At 41.8% G+C, this 23,407-nt stretch overlaps 2 protein-coding genes across 2 annotated transcripts in view; one reads left to right on the top strand and one right to left on the bottom strand.

The window, feature by feature from the left end:
• Positions 1-12,509, bottom strand: part of LOC123998426 (carbohydrate sulfotransferase 8-like) — a 131,153-nt gene extending 118,644 nt beyond the window's left edge. The window contains exon 1 of the mRNA XM_046303503.1: positions 12,236-12,509. The gene's annotated coding sequence lies outside the window, so the exon portion shown is untranslated. The remainder of the gene's footprint in view (positions 1-12,235) is intronic.
• Positions 12,510-22,129: 9,620 nt separating this feature from the next.
• On the top strand, positions 22,130-23,407 carry LOC123998316. The gene is made up of 2 exons (XM_046303466.1): positions 22,130-22,361; positions 22,490-23,407. Exons 1-2 carry the CDS (start codon positions 22,277-22,279, stop codon positions 23,299-23,301), a joined length of 897 nt encoding a protein of 298 aa, XP_046159422.1. The 5' UTR covers positions 22,130-22,276; the 3' UTR covers positions 23,302-23,407.

The raw sequence follows: 23,407 nt of genomic DNA, 5'->3' as shown, positions 1-23,407 counted from the left end.
GCATTTCATGCACGCTTCGACAATAACAACATCGTGCTGGGTGTGAGGGCCGTCACTGACCCAGAGGACTGGGTGATCTCGCTCTTTGAGGTCGACGTGAGAAAGGTCTTTAAACCGTTCAATACCCGGAAGGCCCGACGGTATTCCAGGGTGCATTCTCAGAGCATGCACAGAACAGCTGGCAGGCATGTTTACAGTCATTTTCAACTTCTCCTTGTTCCAGTCTGTAATCCACACATTTTAAGATGACCGTCAGCATTCCCTTTGCCAAGAACTCTAAGACTTTAATTTAACTAGGCAAGTCAGTTAAGAACAAATTCTTATTTTCAATGACGGCCTAGGAACAGTGGGTTAAACTGCCTTGTTCAGGGGCAGAACGACAGATTTTTACCTTGTCAGCTCGGGGGATTCGATCTTGCAAGGTTCCAGTTACTAGTCCAACGCTCTACCTGCCGCCCCACGATGACCCCCCCCCCCCCCCCCCACACACACACACACACACACACAGACACACACACACACACAATGACTACCATATAGAGGTACTGGATGGCAGGGACCTCGGCACCAGTGATAAAAATGGCTTGGCATAGGCCCTCAAATCCTCAAAAGGTTCTACAGCTGTACCATTGATAGCATCTTGACTGGCTGCATCACTGCTTGGTATGGGTATGGCAATAGCACCACCCTCGATCGCATGGCGCTATAGAGGGTGGTGCGGACAGTCCGGTGCATCACTGGGGCCGAGCTCCCAGCCATCCAGGAACTTTATACCAGATGGTGTAAAAGGAAGGACCCGGAAATTGTTAAAGACTTCAGCCACCCAAGCCATAGGCTTCCGCAAGCGGCACAGATGCATCAAGTCTGACACCAACAGGTTCCTGAACAGCTTCCATCCCCCAGCCATAAGACTGCTAAATAGCTAACTAAATAGCTAACAAAATGGCTACCAGGACTATCTAAGTTGACCCTTTCACTTAATTTATTTATGTTTTTATTCTCTGTGCACACTCACAGGGCCATACACACTTACACACACTGACACTCCAACACACAAACACACACACACACATACACACACACACACACACACACACAAACACTTACTTCATAATTTGCTCATGCACGTAATACACATACATTTATACTGACTCTACACACACGCACACCCACTCACATACAATCATCATATATGCTGCTGCTACGCTGTTTATCATATACAGTGCCTTCAGAAGGTATTCACACCACTTGACTTTTTCCACATTTTGTTGTGTTACAGCCTGAATTTAACATTTATGAAATTGAGATTGTGTCACTGGCCTACACACAATACCCCATATTGTCCAAGTGGAATTAGGTTTCTAGACATTTTTGCAAATTAATAAAAAATGAAAAGCTGAAATGTCTTGAGCCAATAAGTATACAACCCCTAAATAAGTTCAGGAGTAAAAATGTGCAAGTTATTACTTGCGTGGACTTTGTGTGTAATGGTGTTTAACATGATTTTTGAACGACTTCCTCATCTCTGTACCCCACACATATCTGTAAGGTCAGTCGAGCAGGGAATTTCAAACATAGATTTACCACAAAGACCAGGGAGGTTTTCCAATGCCTCGCAAAGGGCACTTATTGGTAGATGGGTAAACAAAAACAAAAAAGCAGACATTGAATATCCTTTTGAGCTGCTGATGTTATTAATTACAGTTTGGATGGTGTATAAATACACCCAGTCACTACAAAGGTACAGGCGTCCTTCCTAACTCAGTTGCCGTAGAGGAAGGAAACTGCTAAGGTATTTCACTATGAGGCCAATGGTGACTTTAAAACATTTACAGAGGTTACTGGCTGTGATAGGAGAAAACTGAGGATTGATCAACAACGTTGTAGTTACTCTACAATACTAACCTAATTGACAGAGTGAAAAGAAGGAAGCCTGCACAGAATATGCATCCTGTTTGCAACAAAGCACTAAAGTAATATTGCAACAACAAAAAAATTGTCCTGAAAACAAAGTGTTATGTTTGGGGAAAATCCAATACAACACATTACTGAGTACCACTCTCCATATTTTCAAACATAGTGGTGTCTGCATCGTGTTATGGGTATGCTTGTAATCGTTAAGGACTGGGGAGTTTTTCAGGATAAAAAAAAATAAATAGAATGGAGCTAAGCACAAGCAAAATCTTAGAGGAAACCTGGTTCAGTCTGCTTTCCAACAGACACTGGGAGATTAATTCACCTTTCAGCAGGACAAAAAAAAATTCCACCTTTATTTAACCAGGTAGGCTAGTTGAGAACAAGTTCTCATTTGCAACTGCGACCTGGCCAAGATAAAGCATAGCAGTGTGAACAGACAACACAGAGTTACACATGGAGTAAACAATTAACAAGTCAATAACACAGTAGAAAAAAAGGGGAGTCTATATACATTGTGTGCAAAAGGCATGAGGAGGTAGGCGAATAATTACAATTTTGCAGATTAACACTGGAGTGATAAATGATCAGATGGTCATGTACAGGTAGAGATACTGGTGTGCAAAAGAGCAGAAAGGTAAATCAATAAAAACAGTATGGGGATGAGGTAGGTAAATTGGGTGGGCTATTTACCGATGGTCTGCTTCCTATAAGTTTCTCTGTCCGCATGCTATATGTTGCTTGTCCTATGTTGCACTGCGTGTGCTCACTGCTCATTGATTGTCTGTATTATTATTGTAATTGTTTTTAATAACCTGCCTAGGGACTGCGGTTGAAAATGTGCCGGCTGGCTAAAACCAGCACTTTTATTGAAATGTTGACTCCCTGTAAAAATACAAAATTAAACTCAAACTCAAACTTGTGAAAATAGTACCAAAGCGATATAAGAAAACTGTCAATTTACAAAAATGTCTAAAAACATGTTTTCACTTTGTACACACTATTGTGTGTACATGGTTGAGAAAAGCTGTAACACAACAATGTGGAATAAGTCAACCACTTTCACGCCAGTATCACTGCACATTGTAAATATGGTCTGGAACTGACTGACCCTGTATAGTTTGCTTACTTACTTTCTTGTGTTCTTATTTCTCCTGTGTTTTTGTTCTACCTTATGTTATTTTTGTTGTATTACGTTGTTATTAATTACTGCATTGTTGGGTTTAGAGCTTGCAAGAAAGGCATTTCTTGTGCATGTGACATTAAAACTTGAAACACAAAAACAAATGCTTGGAGGAGGATAGAGACTTAACTACAGTAAATTCCCTGCTGACCTCTTTGAGTCATAACTCTCAGGCGGAACGGAAGCTACTTTTATCAGATCTGGAACTGAGAAGACTGTATCCTATAGAGGTCTATAGATCTACCACGGTGCACAGATTAACGTGACAGATGGAGAACTCTCACTCAGATCAATAACTGTCGACAGTACATGGTGATCTCAATCCCACTGTATGAGCAATCCAGACCTGGGTTCAAATACTATTCTAAATCTTTCAAATACTTATAAAGTATGCTTTAGCCTGACTGGAGTGCCAGATGGGTGGGGTTTGCACATTGTTATACTGGACTGTTATATTGGTTCCAGTGCGCCAAGCAAGCTTAATCAAGCCCAGATAAAGTATTTTAAATGACTTTCCAATAGTATTGGAACCCAGGTCTGGAGCTGTCTGATGATAACCTACAGACAATAGCTCTATCCGCAGAATGGACAGAGAGACAACGATTGCAACCACCCATCCATCACACAGCTGATCACCACACAATTTATCCCCAAGGTGGATCATCAGCACTCTGAAATTGGAAACGTTTGGTAAAATTTAACCGTTCAGAACGTGTTTGCTGTATCAATATTGTGACTCTAGCTGTTATGATTTGAAGAATGGATGAAGTGGGTCCTTTGAGAGCAGCCGGTGCTGTCTGCTGCTGCAATACTACTAGTGACTTATTGGTTTAGATCCTGGTACAAAGCTCTACTGAAAAGAAAACAGGAGGAATAAAAAAAGACAAACCTGTGTGATTCACCATTGACAATTCAGACAAACGGCTCGAAAGTAGTGATTTGAAGTCTGCTTTTCGGCAAAACAACCCATCAAACTCAACTCCAGACCTCAAAGCCAGTTCCACTGCTTTTTTTCATTGCTCTCCTCTAATCAGGGACTGAATTAGACCTGGAGGGTGTAATGAATTATCAGGTAGAACAGAAAAGCAGCAAGCTCTGGACCTCGTAGGGTCAGAGTTGAATAGCCCTGGCCTAGACCATATCTCCCAGTCCAGTTTGTGGTTGTAGTTGTCCTTTAAGAGTTAACCGGTCATAAAGGACAAAAAGAAACGTAATACAATTGCAGTTTAGATGCTTATCCACAGTTCTGTGTTCTGCTGTTCTTGGCCATAATGTAACCTTTACCTTACCTCAGTTCAGTTAGTGGTCCAAACAAACATATTGTTGGATAAACATACACATAGATGCTACAGAGCACGATTTACTGTACTGTACTGTCGTTTGTAGCTGGCTCCACATCATTAAGTATAAGATGATATGTTTAATCAGAGTATGAAGAGGGATTAATAATCTCCTAAACTGACATGGAAGGCATTTTCATACTGCGGAGGAAGAGGAGGAGGTCTTCACCCATAACATTATCAGATTATACTGCTGATATCATGATCTACATTTCCTAGTATCTGTGAATTGATCTTTCTATCTGCACTGACTCCGATATTTAAGCAAACCTATTGTTTTTGATGGAATTCTTCTTTCTTATTATTATTCTTCCACACGTTGCAATATCTCAATGCCCAATTGCAATTTTTCCAATATCAAAGTACACTGAGTGTACAAAACACTAGGAACATCATCCTAATATTGAGTTGCACCCCCTTTTGCCCTCACAACAGCCTCAATTCATCTGGGTGTAACAGTATAGACTTTACGTCCGTCCCCTCGCCCCGACCTGGGCGTGAACCAGGGATGCTCTGCACATCGCTCCACAAAAGCCGCAGCCCTTGCAGTGCAAGGGGACCCCTTACTTCAAGGTCTCAGAGCGAGTGACGTAACCGATTGAAACGCTACCAGCGCGCACCACCGCTAACTAGCTAGCCATTTCGCATCGGCAACATGGGCATGGACTCTACAAGGTGTCGAAAGAGTTCCACAGGGATGCTGGCCCATGATGACTCCAATGCTTCCCACAGTTGTGTCAAGCTGGCTGGATGTCCTTTGGGTGGTGGACCATTCTTGATACACACAGGAAACTGTTGAGCGTGAAATACCCTACAGCATGGCAGTTCTTGACACACTCAAACTGGTGACTCAAACCGGTGCGCCCAATCCATGTCTAAATTGTCTCAAGGCTTAAAAATCATTCTTTAGCCTGTATCTTCCCCTTCAACTACACCAATTGAAGTGGATTTAACAGGTGACATCAATAAGGGATCACAGCTTTCGCCTGGATTCACCTGGTCGGTCTATGTCATGGAAAGAGCAGGTGTTCATAATGTTCTGTACACTCAGTGTATATCACTTAGACAGGATAATGAAAGATGTTAGCTCTGCCCTATGGTTTGACGTTAGCATGAGTGTAACACAAAACTTGAAAAGCTGTTGTAAAGGTTGTTGTAGTGTTTTGGAGTCCATTTAAGGGCCAGGTAATACCAGAACGTACACAAGAGTAACGAGGTCAGCCTTGGCAGATTAGCAGATTGTCAGTTTTGCTCATCATAAGAAACACATTTGCATGGCATCTTTGTAAAAAATATATATATATATTGCGTCCTCAATTAACCCTAATAACTCCACTGTTCTTCGCTCTATCAATTTGAAACGTGCACCTAAAGTGTTTTCAATTGTTACATGTACACGAGGGAGGATGTATAATGCTGCAGAGCAACTGTCTTTCAGCCCACTCTGAAGCCAGCACCACGTTTTAATGCTGCTTGCAGCTCTATTGATATTCTTTCTGTGAGCTCTCATATTATTTCAGTCATTACATGTGATTTTGGAAAGACTTTACCCATGCTAAAAAGGGGTTGGAGTATGAGCAAGGGAATAAATTGGTGTGAATTATCGAAATGTCATGCTCCCAAGGGAGCGCGGAAATTGAAAGCCGCACAGTTATCAAACTGCTTTGGGAAACCCTATTTCAACATCACCTTCTCTTGCACTCAAGTTCCATATTCTAGTATAGAGTCCTGATCTGAACGAAACTGTATTTGCCCCTTTCATTAACTCTGAAGAATGAATAATTTCATCCAAGCTTTTCCTTTGTAAGTTATATAGTGTATTCCAGCATGAGTACATATGACACATTTTTCCTTTATTGCTTTGTTGCCACCATATGAACGCCCTTTATGGAGGAGAGGAGGAGAGAAAGACTGGATGCACTTTCTTCTATCACAAAACAATAAGCATTTCTCAAAGGCTGGCCATGCCTTCCGCCTGGCTACTCCAACCTCGGCCAACAGCTCCGCCCCCCCCCGCAGCTCCTCGCCCAAGCCTCTCCAGGTTCTCCTTTACCCAAATCCAGATAGCAGATGTTCTGAAAGAGCTGCAAAACCTGGACCCGTACAAATCAGTTGGGCTTGACAATCTGGACCCTCTATTTCTGAAACTATCCGCCGCCATTGTCGCAACCCCTATTACCAACCTGTTCAACCTCTCTTTCATATCGTCTGAGATCCCCAAGGATTGGAAAGCTGCCGCAGTCATCCCCCTCTTCAAAGGGGGAGACACCCTGGACCCAAACTGTTATAGACCTATATCCATCCTGCCCTGCCTATCTAAGGTCTTTGAAAGCCAAGTCAACAAACAGGTCACTGACCATCTCGAATCCCACCGTACCTTCTCCGCTGTGCAATCTGGTTTCCGAGCCGGTCACGGGTGCACCTCAGCCACACTCAAGGTACTAAACGATATCATAACCGCCATCGATAAAAGACAGTACTGTGCAGCCGTCTTCATCGACCTTGCCAAGGCTTTCGACTCTTGTCAATCACCATATTCTTATCGGCAGACTCAGTAGCCTCGGTTTTTTGGATGACTGCCTTGCCTGGTTCACCAATTACTTTGCAGACAGAGTTCAGTGTGTCAAATCGGAGGGCATGCTGTCCGGTCCTCTGGCAGTCTCTATGCGGGTGCCACAGGGTTCAATTCTCGGGCCGACTCTTTTCTCTGTATATATCAATGATGTTGCTCTTGTTGCGGGCGATTCCCTGATCCACCTCTACGCAGACGACACCATTCTATATACTTTCGGCCCGTCATTGGATACTGTGCTATCTAACCTCCAATAACCTTCAATGCCATACAACACTCCTTCCGTGGCCTCCAACTGCTCTTAAACGCTAGTAAAACCAAATGCATGCTTTTCAACCGATCGCTGCCTGCACCCGCATGCCCGACTAGCATCTCCACCCTGGATGGTTCCGACCTTGAATATGTGGACATCTATAAGTACCTAGGTGTCTGGCTAGACTGCAAACTCTCCTTCCAGACTCATATCAAACATATCCAATTGAAAATCAAATCAAGAGTCGGCTTTCTATTCCGCAACAAAGCCTCCTTCACTCACGCCGCCAAGCTTACCCTAGTAAAACTGACTATCCTACCGATCCTCGACTTCTGCGATGTCATCTACAAAATGGCTTCCAACACTCTACTCAGCAAACTGGATGCAGTCTATCACAGTGCCATCTGTTTTGTCACTAAAGCACCTTATACCACCCACCACTGCGACTTGTATGCTCTAGTCGGCTGGCCCTCGCTACATATTCGTCGCCAGACCCACTGGCTCCAGGTCATCTACAAGTCCATGCTAGGTAAAACTCCGCCTTATCTCAGTTCACTGGTCACGATGGCAACACCCATCCGTAGCACGCGCTCCAGCAGGTGTATCTCACTGATCATCCCTAAAGCCAACACCTCATTTGGCCGCCTTTCGTTCCAGTACTCTGCTGCCTGTGACTGGAACGAACTGCAAAAATCGCTGAAGTTGGAGACTTTTATCTCCCTCACCAACTTCAAACATCAGCTATCTGAGCAGCTAACCGATCGCTGCAACTGTACATAGTCTATTGGTAAATAGCCCACCCATTTTCACCTACCTCATTCCCATACTGTTTTTATACTGTTTTTATTTATTTACTTTTCTGCTCTTTTGCACACCAATATCTCTACCTGTACATGACCATCTGATCATTTATCACTCCAGTGTTAATCTGCAAAATTGTAATTAATCGCCTACCTCCTCATGCCTTTTGCACACATTGTATATAGACTCCCCCTTTTTTTCTACTGTGTTATTGACTTGTTGAATTGTTTACTCCATGTGTAACTCTGTGTTGTCTGTTCACACTGCTATGCTTTATCTTGGCCAGGTCGCAGTTGCAAATTAGAACTTGTTCTCAACTAGCCTACCTGGTTAAATAAAGGTGAAATAAATCAAATAAAAAAACACCACAGCTCTTCCTGATCATGAGGATGTTGCTGTAAACCTTTCACGGATATTGCAGTAAACGTGTTAGGGATATGGCTGTAAACGTGTCAGGGATATTTCTGTAAACCTTTCAGGGATATTGCAGTAAACGTGTCAGGGATATTGCTGTAAATGTTTCAGGGATATTTCTGTAAACGTGTCAGGGATATTGCTGTAAACGTGTCAGGGATATTGCTGTAAACGTGTCAGGGATATTGTTGTAAACGTGTCAGGGATTTTGCTGTAAACGTTTCAGGGATATTTCTGTAAACGTTTCAGGGATATTGCTGTAAACGTGTCAGGGATTTTGCTGTAAACGTGTCAGGGATATTGCTGTAAACGTAATAATAATAATAATAATATATGCCATTTAGCGTGTCAGGGATATTGCTGTAAACGTGTCAGGGATATTGCTGTAAACGTGTCAGGGATATTGTTGTAAAAGTGTCAGGTATACTGCTGTAAAAGTGTCAGGATCAGACAAAGATTCATGATTAGAAAACTGCAAAAGTCATTTCACAGATTCATCCTTACATCAAACTATAAGCTACTGAATACAGTCACATTATTCTAGCAATAAGGCAATCTTTCCAATAACAATAGTCATTTAGCAGACACTCTTATCCACAGCAATTTACAAGCGCATTTGCTAAATTAAAGGCACATCGACAGATTTTTCACCTAGTCGGCTCGGTGAAACATTTTGGTTACTGACCCAACGCTCTTAACCGCTAGGCTACCTGCTAATGGTCTTAAATATATCACTAGCCACTTTAAACAATGCTACCTTATACCTTATATAATGTTACTTACCCTACATTATTCATCTCATATGCATATGTATATACTGTACTCTACATCATCGACTGCATCCTTATGTAACACATGTATCACTAGCCACTTTAACTATGCCACTTTGTTTACTTTGTCTACACACTCATCTCATATGTATATACTGTACTCGATACCATCTACTGTATGCTGCTCTGTACCATCACTCATTCATATATCCTTATGTACATGTTCCTTATCCCCTTACACTGTGTATAAGACAGTAGTTTTGGAATTGTTAGTTAGATTACTTGTTGGTTATCACTGCATTGTCAGAACTAGAAGCACAAGCATTTCGCTACACTCGCATTAACATCTGCTAACCATGTGTATGTGACAAATAAAATTTGATTTGATTTGATTTGATTTGAACAGAATAAGGTCACCTCACACTCAGTGGCCCTCATCAGATGGATTATCAGATGAAAGGCAATTGATGCTTTCAACCAATAAAATATTTCCATAACTGAAATGGAACTCAAGTGATTACACAACAATCCAGCCTATGCACATTACTCTCAGTCACTCATATACTGGTCTAACTGAAATTACACAAAGCATAGAACTACACACACATCAGCTTCCTCCTTCCCCTGAAATATAATTCATTTGGGTTTCCAGAGAGTTCTATTGGAACCCTTCAAAGGAACTCATGGGCACATAGTCAACCAAAAAAACAGACAACTTGAGAGGAGGAGAGTTAAAGTAACTTCACTCCACATAAAAGCACTGACTTGGTGTAAAACATCACAGCTCTGTGAAGATGCTTAGCAGCCATTAGCATAGCGCTATAAGATGCATCAGGGATCCCTAGGGAGTCTTGTTTCCTTTAAATGGAAGGCAGCCATCGAAACCCTCCCATACCTAACCACCATGGTTGCGTCCCAAATGGCATCCTATTCCCTATATAGTGTATCACTTTTGACTAGGGTCCAATGCACAACTTTTGGCGAGATGCCCTATGGGCCCTGGTCAACATTTGTGCACTATGTAGGGAGCATTTGGGACGCACACTATGAACCCATCCGGATCACCACTGTCCTGTCCCAAGGGACCAAACAACCACAACCTAGCAGTGGCAGCAAAGGTCATTGTGGGATGACGCTGCTGCTGCTACTCTCTGGGGGATATGTTGACCTGGAGAGGGAACAAAACAAGCAGAGATCTGTCCCCTTTCTATCTGAGACCGAAATAAGGGGATCCTTCAAAAAGTATTATTAATGGCTCTCAACCTTTATATAAATACTTATTTGGGGGGGGGGGGGGTATTTGACATCCGGATGAATGATCAAGACGTGTAGCTTTCCTCATTAGAAGAAGGAGGAAGGATACTATTTTCTCTGTGAGAGGGGATGTAATATGCCAGCCTTTTAAATGTCTTTATGGGAACTGAATCCTAATACAGAAAGTGGGTCTGAAATTAGGCTTGATATTTCCAGCTCATGCTTTGGAGCTTAAGTGAATTTAATGCCATTTAGAAAGCTCTATGCTATCAGTAATCTCTAAGATACTTTCCAGTAGATTTTATTAGGTTATTAAGGAACCATAGCGTATATCAGTTCATGACAAACTGTCATGACATATGACATAAGTTTTCGATGTTATTTTAAAGAACGGTCATCTCTATACTAGCCGACACAGTTGACTGCTCCTACAGTGAACTGTACTGCAGTGTGCGTGTGTGTGTGTGTGTGTGTGTGTGTGTGTGTGTGTGTGTGTGTGTGTGTGTGTGTGTGTGTGTGTGTGTGTGTGTGTGTGTGTGTGTGTGTGTGTGTGTGTGTGTGTGTGTGTGTGTGTGCGTGCGTGCGTGCGTGCGTGCGTGCGTGCGTGCGTGCGTGCGTGTGTGTGTCTATACAGATTCCTAGCCCTGCCTGTAGTGCACAGATTCCCCGGCCAGGGGCTGTGAGGTGCTCTGAGCACAGACAGGATGAGACTATTTATAGCCAGGAGAAGAGAAATAATTCAGTGTGATCAGAGTGCAGGTCATTCAAGTCTTCTTTTCACAGAGGAGACAGAGAGAAGTGAAAAGACGAACATCCCCTCTCCTCTCGTTCCCCTTCTCTACCTCTCCCCATTAATGAAAGGGGTGATATCTGTTTGAATCCCCTCTGTCTCCTCTATCTACTCTCCATTCAGGTCAAATCTTCTTTTCACAGAGGAGACAGGCAAAAGACGAACATCCCTTCTCCTCTCTCTACCACTCTATCAGTCTTCATTCACGACAGTGGGGATATGTCCTATCTCTCCACCACTATTCTCCATTCATGACAGTGGGGTTGTTTCCTATCTCTCCACCACTATTCTCCATACATGACAGTGGGGATATGATATCTGTTAGAAGCGTTATGGCTCAATCCCCAGTCCTTTCTGTGAGCTGTCAAGGGAGACACTGGAGATATGGATGTCTTCTTCCTCTGAATAGCGCAGCACAGCCAAAGCCTGGCCAATAATCATGATATTTATTCATCTTAACCTACTGCCAATGAATGAAACTTGATTTGACAGTATATGGCTTAGCTTGCAAGGTTTATGTCAACGGTGTTTTTCATAACATATTGATTTCAGGGGACTGCAATGGAGTCTGTAAAATGAATTTGAATGAATGTATGTATTTAACATATCTCCCATGCCTCCGGAGAACGTATGCACAATGCCATTCCACGTGATGGGATAACCATTCAGGAATATATGAATAAAGCAGCCTAAAGATAGTTTCATCACATAGAAGCCAGGACACAGCGCAGTGTTTGGTTTGAATGCAAAAACATGTCATTTCCCCTTTTGTGAAATTATGTCGAAATTCAAACAAAATAAAAGCTAATTATTTTCTCATTCAGATAGTACCACATAGTTACCAAAAATATACCCTAACAATTTCAGCATACAAAGGTAAGGTCGTATAACATTGTATATAACATATTAATAACATAGTAATAAGGCGTGATTTGCCTACTCACCTCTGTAGCAATAACCATCAGTCTTTGAAGCTGAGAAGAGTTTGCGCTTGTCCGTCGAAAGTCAATTTCCTCTCGCTCGAGGTTGTTGATTTACAACAATGTCTCTCAGCATCACGACTGAAAACTCAGCTTTCGCATATCTTTGCAAAATGTTTAAAAAACGAACCTTACTGCTTCTTGCCATGCGTTCCATTAACGCAGTCACGTTCTTGGTTGTCTGTTGAATTCACTTATTAGGTCTAGCGAGGATTGGAGAGTAGCTCGAGGGTGAGAGAAGTAGGCTAGCCTACAAGGGCGGTTTGCCAAATGTGTGAGTGGAGCGCAGCGCGGCATCTCCCTGCTTCTATTTCTTGCTCTCTAAATCTCTGGCAATCCCATGGGAAAGCGATGCAGCTGATACTGCCGACACTGCCAGGCAACCGCTACAATAATAGTTTGTGCTTCAAAGGTCTGGAAACCGCAAGACCTACAGTTGTGCCAGCTTGTGTATATGTGTGTGTTTGTTTGCATAACACATGTGGCGACTAATGTATCAAGTGTCAATTTAACAGGAGCATAATCCTTTAAACATGACAAGTTGTTGTCTTTAATTTCAAATGTATTGTGGAAAGTAAAATAATACACTAGAAAACTATATTGTTGATTTTCCACATTGACCTTTGGAATGGCCTGCATGAATGAGTGCTGTGTCCTTTGTTTGAGTTTTATTTTTTTTATAGGCTACCTTGACGAACAAACCCTATTGTCTGTCATCCTTTTGCTTTATACAAGATGCAGAAGGAGATTAACACCTTGTTTAAAGCAATCCAGCATTTGTTGTTGAAACAGAACACCCGTTAAATGTCATTAGGGCATAGAGCTACTATAGGCCATATCAGAGTGCATATTGACACATGTTATCCCTTTCATACCAATAGTAAAGTTCTGTCAACTTTACTATACTATACCTCCAACTTTTTTCCACCTTTTCCTTATATCTGAAAGGTATCGATGGTATCATAGCCGAAACCTTTATTTCCGCCTAACGACCATAGTAGCCTAAATCATTTCGGTAAACTTCTGCCCACGGGTTTAGTATGAAATGTAGCCACAATGCTGAGGCGACATTGGCACGCACTACTCTCTTAAAGCTTTGATGGTCGCCAGGCAGCGCGAGTTAACCATCCTGCCAGTTCTTAACTTTGCACGGCATGTTACTTCTCCCATCTTCGCAGAGCCCACCAGCATGCACTGTTTCCTTATCAACAATTTGATGGGTCCCATAAAGAATTACTGTGGGAATAAATATCACTGAATATCACTGATTGACGGACATTTTGGAATAAAGTAGGTTAATACAATTGAAGGCATCTATCAAATAGTTGTTTACTGGAACTCCCAAAATCATCCATTCTATGTAATACATTTGAAGCAATAGCCTACCCGCGTGTGGTCAACTAGATGATCATTTCAACGCCGTTTTGATTGGGACAGGGCCATCGCGCTGCTTTGAGACAAGCATAGGTACTCCTCCTGATAAATCAATCGGTTAGGTTACAATAAGTCTAGGGAAATGCTAGCTACATTTAAGTGAGTGCTGCTCATGATCATCTTGGTTAGTTGGATCATTTATCAAAACATTTTGATTGCATGTCATGTAGTTTACCAAGTAGATTACTTTACTCTTCACTCGCAGTTGTTTAGCATCTAGGCCTAATCCTGAACAAAAGCCTGTGACTTCACTGATTTGTCTAAATCAATGTCATTTTGTATCACTGAATCTCCATCTGTAGCCTATAGACTAGGCCTATTTGGTTAATTGGTTTATGGATGGGCAAATTAGTGACTGTGGTAAAGCTCGTCTCGTTCGCTCATCTATCACTGATCAGAAACGTTCAACATATAATAATGTAGCACAGTGTAGGTTTATTATTTTGCTAATTATTATGCTAGATTGTGTATAGGCAAGTCCTAAATCCCGCAGAGGTTGTGAAATATGAATACCAGACTCACATGCTTTTGAAAATAGGATTGCTATTATATTCTATCGGTATCTTGATGAATATACACTCAATATAAAACCCGACGGCTACTCCCTAACAAAGTGGAGTGAGGGTAGGAAAGAGATGAAACCTGGATACAAACAAGCATGGTGTTTGCCTCTGTTTCAAAATATTCCCATGACACAAGTTGTGTGGGAAATATATTATTTGTATTATATATATTCTGTTATCTAAATTCCATTATATTCTTACTATGTGTTGACTGTGATGGGGTGGGTGTGTCTTGTCTGTTTAATGATTTTTTAAAAAGAATGAACTATTGATCTCATTCATTTGGAAGTAACATAATTAAACTGTAAATATGCCATTCTATTGGTTTGGAAATACATTTTATTATGCGTATTATGTTTCTTAGGACCTGCCTAAGCAAATTAACAATGGTTTATTTGTTATGGATTTATTAAAATAGATTCCCACCCAAATCTGCACACCACTTCTCCCACGCCCCACCTGCATGCCGGCATGCACATGCGAGGTATAAAAGGCCTATGCAGGCAAGAATGTGGTCAAAATTGGCCTGTGTGTAAGGGGGTCATAAACATTGCCCAATTTATTTTACAGGCAAAATACCGTAAATCCTATGGGAAAGCAGTATTTCAGACACAGACAACAACACACTGCATTTGATCACCCTCTGCTGTTTTAGTTGGGTACATTCTGGGCATACTGTATAAATAAAACGTCTCAAAACACCATGATTGTGTAATGAAACCGTGAACAGTAGTGCATCTGAACTGAGATCTGGTGTTTGAAGGGTGATTGAATTTAAACCCAGAGTAAGTGTTATAAAACAGAAATGTAGCACTCTGAAACACCCAAATTGGTTCTTTAACCTGAATATTGGTGTTTTTAAGAGAGTGCAGTAAACACTTCTTGGGGTTTCAGTGCATGTAAAAGGCAGCATCAAAACACAAAAACCGTGTTTCCCATACCATCAATGGTTTAGAAATGCAAATAGTTTATAGCCTAAATATTGATTGGGCCTCTGGAGATTGTTTTATATGGAATCCCCGATGGCAGAGCGATTTCTGCAGAGTACATCTTTAATATTTTGCTCAAAATGTAAGTATCTTTCATGAGGATAAACAAAGAGAGAGACAATAGAGTAATTGAACTAATTAGATGTCTTTGGTTTTAATCACCTTGAATTTCCCATCTTGGAACGTGACTCTATTTTTAGGATTGTGGGTAATTCAACATTTTTAGATTTCATGATTCTTTCACACAGTGTTGTATGCATGTTTGAAGAAATAAAAGTATATGTCTATATTAATATTAAGATGGTTGTGGTGTAATGGATCACAATGAACGTATTAATAAACATTCAGGCAAATTGACATTTAGTAAGGACAGCACCAATTCCCACATTCATGATTGTCAATGGAAGAAGAAATTGCAACATTTTCAGTTCTTGCCGTTCTACCTCCAGTTACTGCTCGTAGTTTGAACACTGTGCTTGGCAATGTCTGCCAAAACAGTATACAGTATAATGGCAAATGATCAAATACATAAAATCATGTTACACATTAAGAAACTTCTGAAAAAATGATCTAATTCTGTAATAGACGGGATTCAAAACATCATACTGGTGTTTACAAGCTTTAGAGGGAGGAAACAACTTCAAAGGAGAAGGGATCTTATTCTCCACTAAACAGGACTTGAAACACCAAAATAGCATTTTCACCTTTTTCTGTTAGTGCTCCCAGTCCCTGGCAAGGTGTTGCACAACACTTTATTAAGTGTTGTTACAACACACCATGTAATGTTTCAAAACACCTCAGAATGATGTGTTTCAATACTCCATCAAAGTTAAAGTTTTGTCTCATTCAAGTTGGTGGCTGCTCAGTTGCCACTAGATTTGGTGTAACAAAGCACTTCATTTCAACAGTGCACAAGCCTACACTCACTAACAGTGTGTCAATAGCCGTTGTCCATGGAGGGACTTGCTAATGTGTGACTCAATTGTCTTGTGAATTCATTCAATTCAAAACAATGTAGCTTGAATTGTAGCCATCAGGCTGAAATAATAGCTCTATGGTGGCACATATTGATTGAGCTGAAGGGTCTTTGGGCAGTTTTTGCTTTTCACAATCTACTCTGTTTGATTGTGACTTAATGTCCTTCGCTGTAGGGAGGAAAATACACCCACTTTCTGTCTATTTTTCTGTCTGTCTGAATTATGCACTTTTGGTTTTATATCCCCTTTAATTCCTCATTCTTATGGGATTTCATTGTGAGACGGGGTGCATGTTGTTGACATGACACTTTTATTATGTGCTCCTACATTCATTGCCCAAGACTAGAATTCTATATCAGCCCACAAATTATAGAACATGCAAGCGTTTGAATGTGTTTTTGTTTGTTAAGAAAAAACAAGTCACTGGAAAAATAACAGTGTGAAACAGTTGGCGCTCTCTTCGCTGAAATAACTTGAAATGGTTGAGGCAGGGAAAACAAACTGTTCTATTGTACTGGTGTTTTACAACGCAATTAGTCTCACAAAGAAGCATAATTTGCTGCTGTGCATTTGAAACATGTTTTATTGTTATGGTTTATATTGATATATTGACTAAATAATTAGAGCTTGAGTTAGAAAAGGCTACAGTAGCAAGTTAGTAGCTTGTTAATGAAGTCAAATGAATTTCTAATTCTAAATCAAATGCATTTTTCATAATATCTATTGGTATTGGACAGATTTAAATATTGCTTTGGCCGAGCTACAGTTAGTAGCCCCAGACAAAATAAAACATTTCAAATGATGTGATATGGATAATCATATTTTTTCTCATTATCTCTTTGACAGAAGCAGACACTAAGGTTAAGCCAGATTTCAAACAAGGCAGTGCCACACAGGCCAAGGGTTAGCAGAGCTGGGGGTCAGTGTTGGTACACAGCCATGCCTGGCTCTGAATCCAACCACCGGGAGACCAGAGGAGGCTGTAGACCAGGCTGCCATCCATCCCCAAAGACAGGTAAACTACACCAATTTCGAATTCCTAATTCTATGAGCTACACTGACTACACTTTGATGAGCCTGGTCCCAGATCTGTTTATGATGTATTGTGAACTCCTACGGTCAATCATTGTCATACCAAAGTTGACAAGAAAGCTAAAAACAAATCTGAGACTATATTATCAGTGCTAAAAACACCCGACCCAAATGACTCTTTCTATGATGCAAACTACTGTACTAGCTTGGTCCCAACTTTGCACTTGATGCAAATGCTTAATAAATCTGTCCCAGAGGGATTGCAGTTTCTCTTCCTCTGTACTGACAACTTGAATAGTACTCTATTCCATCTGTTCACATTCTGTTCACTCTTCTTCTTGTACATAAACTGAAGAAGGAAAGAGGGGGTGGGGGATGAATAATGAGAAGGGGAGTATATACAATTCCATTAATGCAGTGTAAAGTGTCTACCCTCCGTATCCCAAAGGAGATATAGAACGCTACTGCTATCTGAAGTGTGCACTAAGCCAACCAAGCCAACTGACCGTCTCCGCTCATCCATGGTCTGAGTGGCAATGAGTACCAGGCCGTCTACAACACAGTGGTGGAGCCCTTCGCTAGTACTGCTAGTGCATTGTCATCATATAGTCACGCCCAAGGCATACGGTAGACTTAAAGGAGAGACTGATGGACAGACCAAAGCTTAAGGAGGTGGTCCTCGAAGACGGTTGTGTGGAGGTTATAGAAACGTTTTATCCCAAGGTTAGGCCTCAAGCCTCAAGTCTGAGGGTTGGTAGTAGAGCCACACACAGTCACTCTGTATTTTCTCATTTTAATATATTCAATTGAATTTCAACATACCCTCATCTGATGTCTTGGCTTTGTAATCATCACAATGCATCAGGTCATGTAGTAACATGGACAAACACTGGCTATCTTTGATGAGCCGACAACTTTTCCTACAATTAGCAATTGATTTCCTATGGGCATGATGATTCATACAGATTGGCTCATATTAGTTTATGACATGAAGTAACCTCTGTAGAATTGTACATGTGGTGTTTTTATCTACTAACTCTATGAAAGCACTATACAGAGAAAAAGCACACTGCTCATTATACAGCAGGCAAATTGGTCTCAGTTTCTGTGAGTTGAGAGTGAAACGGCAGACCCAAATGTTTATCATTCCTTAGATATTTGCATGGTTCAGTTTCACACTGAATGGAAAAAGATGAGGATGAGTCCTTGGTGCGTCACAAGAAAATATTACGCAAACCTTTTCATGGTCTTTTAACTCCAGTCAACTCTCTTTGACTGGCGCCTGGAGGAAGTGGAGAGGAAGGTAGTGAGGCAACAAAACATCTGTTTTTATCATCATTTTTACTAAATTGGATGACAGCGCTAAATAAAACATTCCATATCATATCAAACTTCATATCATTAAACTTGTAAATATATTAGCCTGGTCTCAGATCTGTTTGTGCTATCATGTCAACTCCTCGTCATGTTTTTCATAACAAGGAGTGGCATGATGACACAAACAGACTGGTGCCCAGGCTAGAAAAATATCAATGTAATTAAAACAACTTTACCTTGGTAACTGTCATAAATATACATTTCATACTGGAGCACAGGAATATTGAACTATTTACTGTGTATCTAAAGACACCTGAAATATAGCCTATTCTGCCTGTGTCTTGGAGTCTGCTAGCGCTTTATTATTTCCCTTCCTGCAGCAGGGGAGCAGCAGCCGGATGTGGGCCAGGTAGAACAGGGGTCCAATGAACAGGCCGAAGTTAGGGAAGGCCAGGAGAAGCTGGAGGATGCGGCAGTGTATGCTGTTAGCCTCCTGGTCCTCCTCCTCCAGGTGCCACATGGACATGAAGGGCACCAGGGCCACCAGAGGAGTGTAGGCCACCACGGACGGTACCAGAACAGCCAAGATGTTCTTCAGAGCTCTCCTCTTCAGGTTCATGCTTCCCCCAGATCCGGAGCCCTCTCCAGGCCTACTCTTGCACAGCACCCACACAATGCCCACCAGACACATCAGCATGATTAGGAACAGGATTGAAGTGGTGAGGGCCAAGTACAAAGCCATGGAGAACACCCCCTGGAAGTAGGCCAGCAGCATCACCACCAGGGTGAGAAGCCAGGCCAGGACACAAACCCCGGCGCGGTACTGCCACTTCCTCAGCCGTATGTAAGTCATGGGGTGGGCTGCCGCCAGGTAGCGCTCCACACACATGCAGGCCAGCAGGAGAGGACATCCGAAGATGTTGAGGGCGTAGAGGGCTTCAGCTGCCGTGAGCATCTGTTGGGACGCATCGTGGTGCATGGCAATGTAGATGTCCATGGGCAGGCAGAGGCAGTAGAGGATGTCCAGGATGGACAGGTTGAGGCCCAAGACCTTAGAGGCTGACAGGGCCTTCTTGCTGCTCATCAACAGCCACAGCAGGCCCACGTTGGCTGGGAGACCTGTCAGCAGGGTGAAGATCTTGATGCTCAACCACACAATAGAATCTGCAAGTATGTGACACTGTTGCATCACCTCATCTATGCTGCTATCTACGCCATAGAATGACCATAACATTTCAACAAATGATGATGTTGCAAAACTATTGGTGCCATTGGAGTTTTGGTCCCCGCAAAAAAAAGTGTTGCTTATGTTGCAGGGTGGTGGCGAAGGGCTACCCCCATAGGAGGAAGTGCTATTGATGCCCATGGTGTCTCTTCTGAGGAAACGTATCAGAAGACTCTGCAGTAGACAAATGCAAATCCTTATTTACATAATAATGAATGTTTATAAGGATAAGTACCACCAACCATTCAAAGTGAAACACCTGTGGTAATGGGATATCATTACTATTATTTACAATCAATTAACACTCAAGAAGTCATCAATCTCTTATGTATAGGTTGCATCTCAATCATTTTGACGTAAGTCTCAAACACTCCCCTCCACTCTACATACATTGAGATTTGACAAATAAGGTTTATCAATCCTGACATTTACACCTGAGATTAGGTTTCAAAATGTAAAATAATGAAATCCATTTACAGAACATCTTAATTGTTCACAAAAATCTACTTGACTCCACTGGGCCATTGAACAATATAACTTATGATACCAAAGTAATAAACCATATACATCATAATTACATTATAAGACAGTACTTTGTGGGTATAATAAATAGGGAAATATACAAGGGTTGATACATTTTCTGTTCTGGCAAATCAAGTCTGATAAAGTGGAAATTACAAAATGTATAATACTTTTAAAACCTTGAATACACTACAGGTTTTCATTTCCTGCTGTACTGGAAAATTCTTAGAAACAAATTAAGATCCTACATCTGTAATCCCCAAAGGAGAAATTTGTTTATACCAGTTGATACATACAAATTCCCACCTTTGGGGATTAATAAGTACTATCTTATCTCTTGTAATTGAAAAGTGAAGACTTGCGATTTAGTTTACAAAAGAGGGAACTAACCTGATCAGATAGATGAAGGTAGATAGCTGATGAGGACTCTGTGATGTAACTACGGTGGTTGTCTGTTTTCTAACCCTCCCCCTCATCCTTTGCATTTGTAATTTGTCAGAGAGAGAGAGAGAATATTCCTGGGATGGACTTGTGGAAAATGAAAAGGTGCTAGACCCAGGAGGGGTCAGGACATGTACAGGGCTTTTCTTCTCCTCGGTTTTGTATTTTGAACCTGACTAAAACTACACCATGCAAATATCCCCTGAAACACAGAAACAATGGGGGTTGGTAACTTCTTCGCCTTTCCGTTCATCCTTCACCTTACTTTATCTTTGTATGGCTCTCATCATGTTGCAACTCCAGGGGAACCACCATAATACCACAGATACAAAGGGAGTTGCTCAATAGGTATATCACTAGGACGTAGATCAATGCATATTGTTGGTCTGATATCACAGAATACAGAAGTGTAGGCCATATACAAACACAAGATAATCTTTGCTAGTTGATGATGGCCCATTGTACTTATGGCCCATTGTATTGAAGGTCGTAGTCTTGGCTCTGCTGTAGGTAAGTTATTTTGCACTACTGTATGTCGGCATTCATTCACACTTACTGAATTCTGACAGGCATGCAGTTTCCATGTGAATAGCCTAACCCTAGAGTCTGTCAGTTTTTAAAGGCCCAGTGGAGTCAAAACGTGATTTTCCTGTGTTTTATGTATATTTCCACACTATAACGAAATTGTGATTATTATGATAAGCCCTTTTTAATGTAAGAGTTGTTTGGGAAAATGGCCTGAAATTTCAGCCTGCTGGGTGACATCACCAGAGGGAAAATTAGTTAATAGACCAATAAGATCGAGAGTTCCAAACCTCTCTACCAATAACAGCTTGAGAAATTGCTCTTTGCTAAGAAGCTATTTTTATTTCTTTTTGACCATTTCAATTTTAAACAATCACAGTAAGATACTTAATTGTTACCCAGAAATGATTTGATATTGAGATAAAAATGGCCGCATTGGACCTTTAAAGTGGCAATCAGCAGTTGCTACATCCATTTTTTGACAAATTAATGATATGTACCCATTGATTCTTGAAGAATACAACTTACAAATGCCTAATGAGCTTAGTTCAACTTTTGTTTCCCATCAGACCAAATATAAGCGTGTTTTACACCAATGTTTGTAAACAAATAAAATGTAAACAAGCAGTAGACTATATAGCCTCAAAACGTGGTTAAAACTATACATTTGGATCTTTTGCTCTGTCTATGAATTTGAGAGTGGCTCCATTTCTCCAGCCCCATCCCTCAGATTTTTATTTTAGCGCAGATTAACGCTTTAAATAGAAGATTGAGTTATTTGTCTTTATGATGTCATATTTGGCTACCATGCACAGAATTCTTTTTTGGAATGTAGGAAACATACCACTTGTCCTCTTGGGACACCTGACTGCTGAACTAAGTCCCCATCCCCATACACTCTATTATTTTTGATTGGGTAATTGCGCTCGGGACGTTTCCAAAGCCGGTAAAGGTGGTGGGGCAGGGTCTTTAGCCAAAAAATGGATTATTTAACACCCTGCCCAGATAGATATTTGATGACCTTGACCTACACAACAATGCTTGACTCAAAGGATGATTCTGCAGGTATGGTGCAAGAGCACGTAGGGGTCTTGTTGCATGCTGACCTATGAGCTCATGCTGAGCCCTTGATTAAAACACGTACTAAGTTTTTATCACATGCAGTAACATCAACCTATTCTCTTTCCTGCCAGGCAAAGATATAAGCTTCGCCTGGGGCAAGGGAGTGGACGTGCGTGTGACGAACCGCCTGCGGGTCCCGCTGACACCTGACAACTTGCAGTCGCTTTCCTTCAGCATTCCGGGCCTTCACACGCGACTCAACACAACACTGGAACATGTAGGCCTGTTTCACTATGGCCATTTATTGGTGTACAACCTGCCATCGGTGCCTGCCGACAAACCAGACAAAGACAGTGGGGTGTCCCTCGCTCCTCCATTGAGCTGCTTTTATTTGGGAGAGGACGGTGGAGAGGTTCAGGGCTCAGCACGAGATGATGCGCCCGCGGGGATTGTCTCAAACTCTGTATCGCCGGAGGGTGACTGCTTCTATTCAGCAGTACAACCTGAAGATTCTCCAGTAATAGACTCTCCAGATTTGAGAGGCAGTGACAAGCAGTCTCTGTGCAGCGGTTCAGAGAATTTCTACACATGTCCGTCTGCAGCCTCTCTGGACTCCGTTCAGTCCCCTTGGAGTGCTCATTGGGCGTCAGCCGCCATGTCCCCGCATGGGTCAGGGTCATCACCAAACCTGCCTAGCTCCACACCGACCAGCGAAGATCATAGTGACAGTAATGAGCTGTTGTCGGTGGAGTTCAAAGGGCGGCGCTACGTGCGGGTCCTGTCCCGGATCAAGCCTAGGATGGATGAAGACGTGGAGGCCAGTTGGACGGTGACAGACTTCACGAAGCATGGGGAGCCTGTGTTCTCTCTGCGGCTTGACTTCATGCGGCCCCGGCCACCCTTACCCCGGTGGATGGAGGGCATAGCAGAGAGGTACTGGTGATGATGATGGGCTTGACAAGAACTGGACAGTACATGCCAATTTTTTACTGATCTGCCTCCAATGTTGAGGAACATCTGACCAATTCCCACTGTCAAATAAACAAACT

Source organism: Oncorhynchus gorbuscha, linkage group LG01, assembly GCF_021184085.1.
Source record: "Oncorhynchus gorbuscha isolate QuinsamMale2020 ecotype Even-year linkage group LG01, OgorEven_v1.0, whole genome shotgun sequence".
Taxonomy (NCBI): domain Eukaryota; kingdom Metazoa; phylum Chordata; class Actinopteri; order Salmoniformes; family Salmonidae; genus Oncorhynchus; species Oncorhynchus gorbuscha.
The sequence above is the reverse complement of the archived record's forward strand: the minus strand, read 5'-3'. Positions and strand labels throughout refer to the sequence as shown.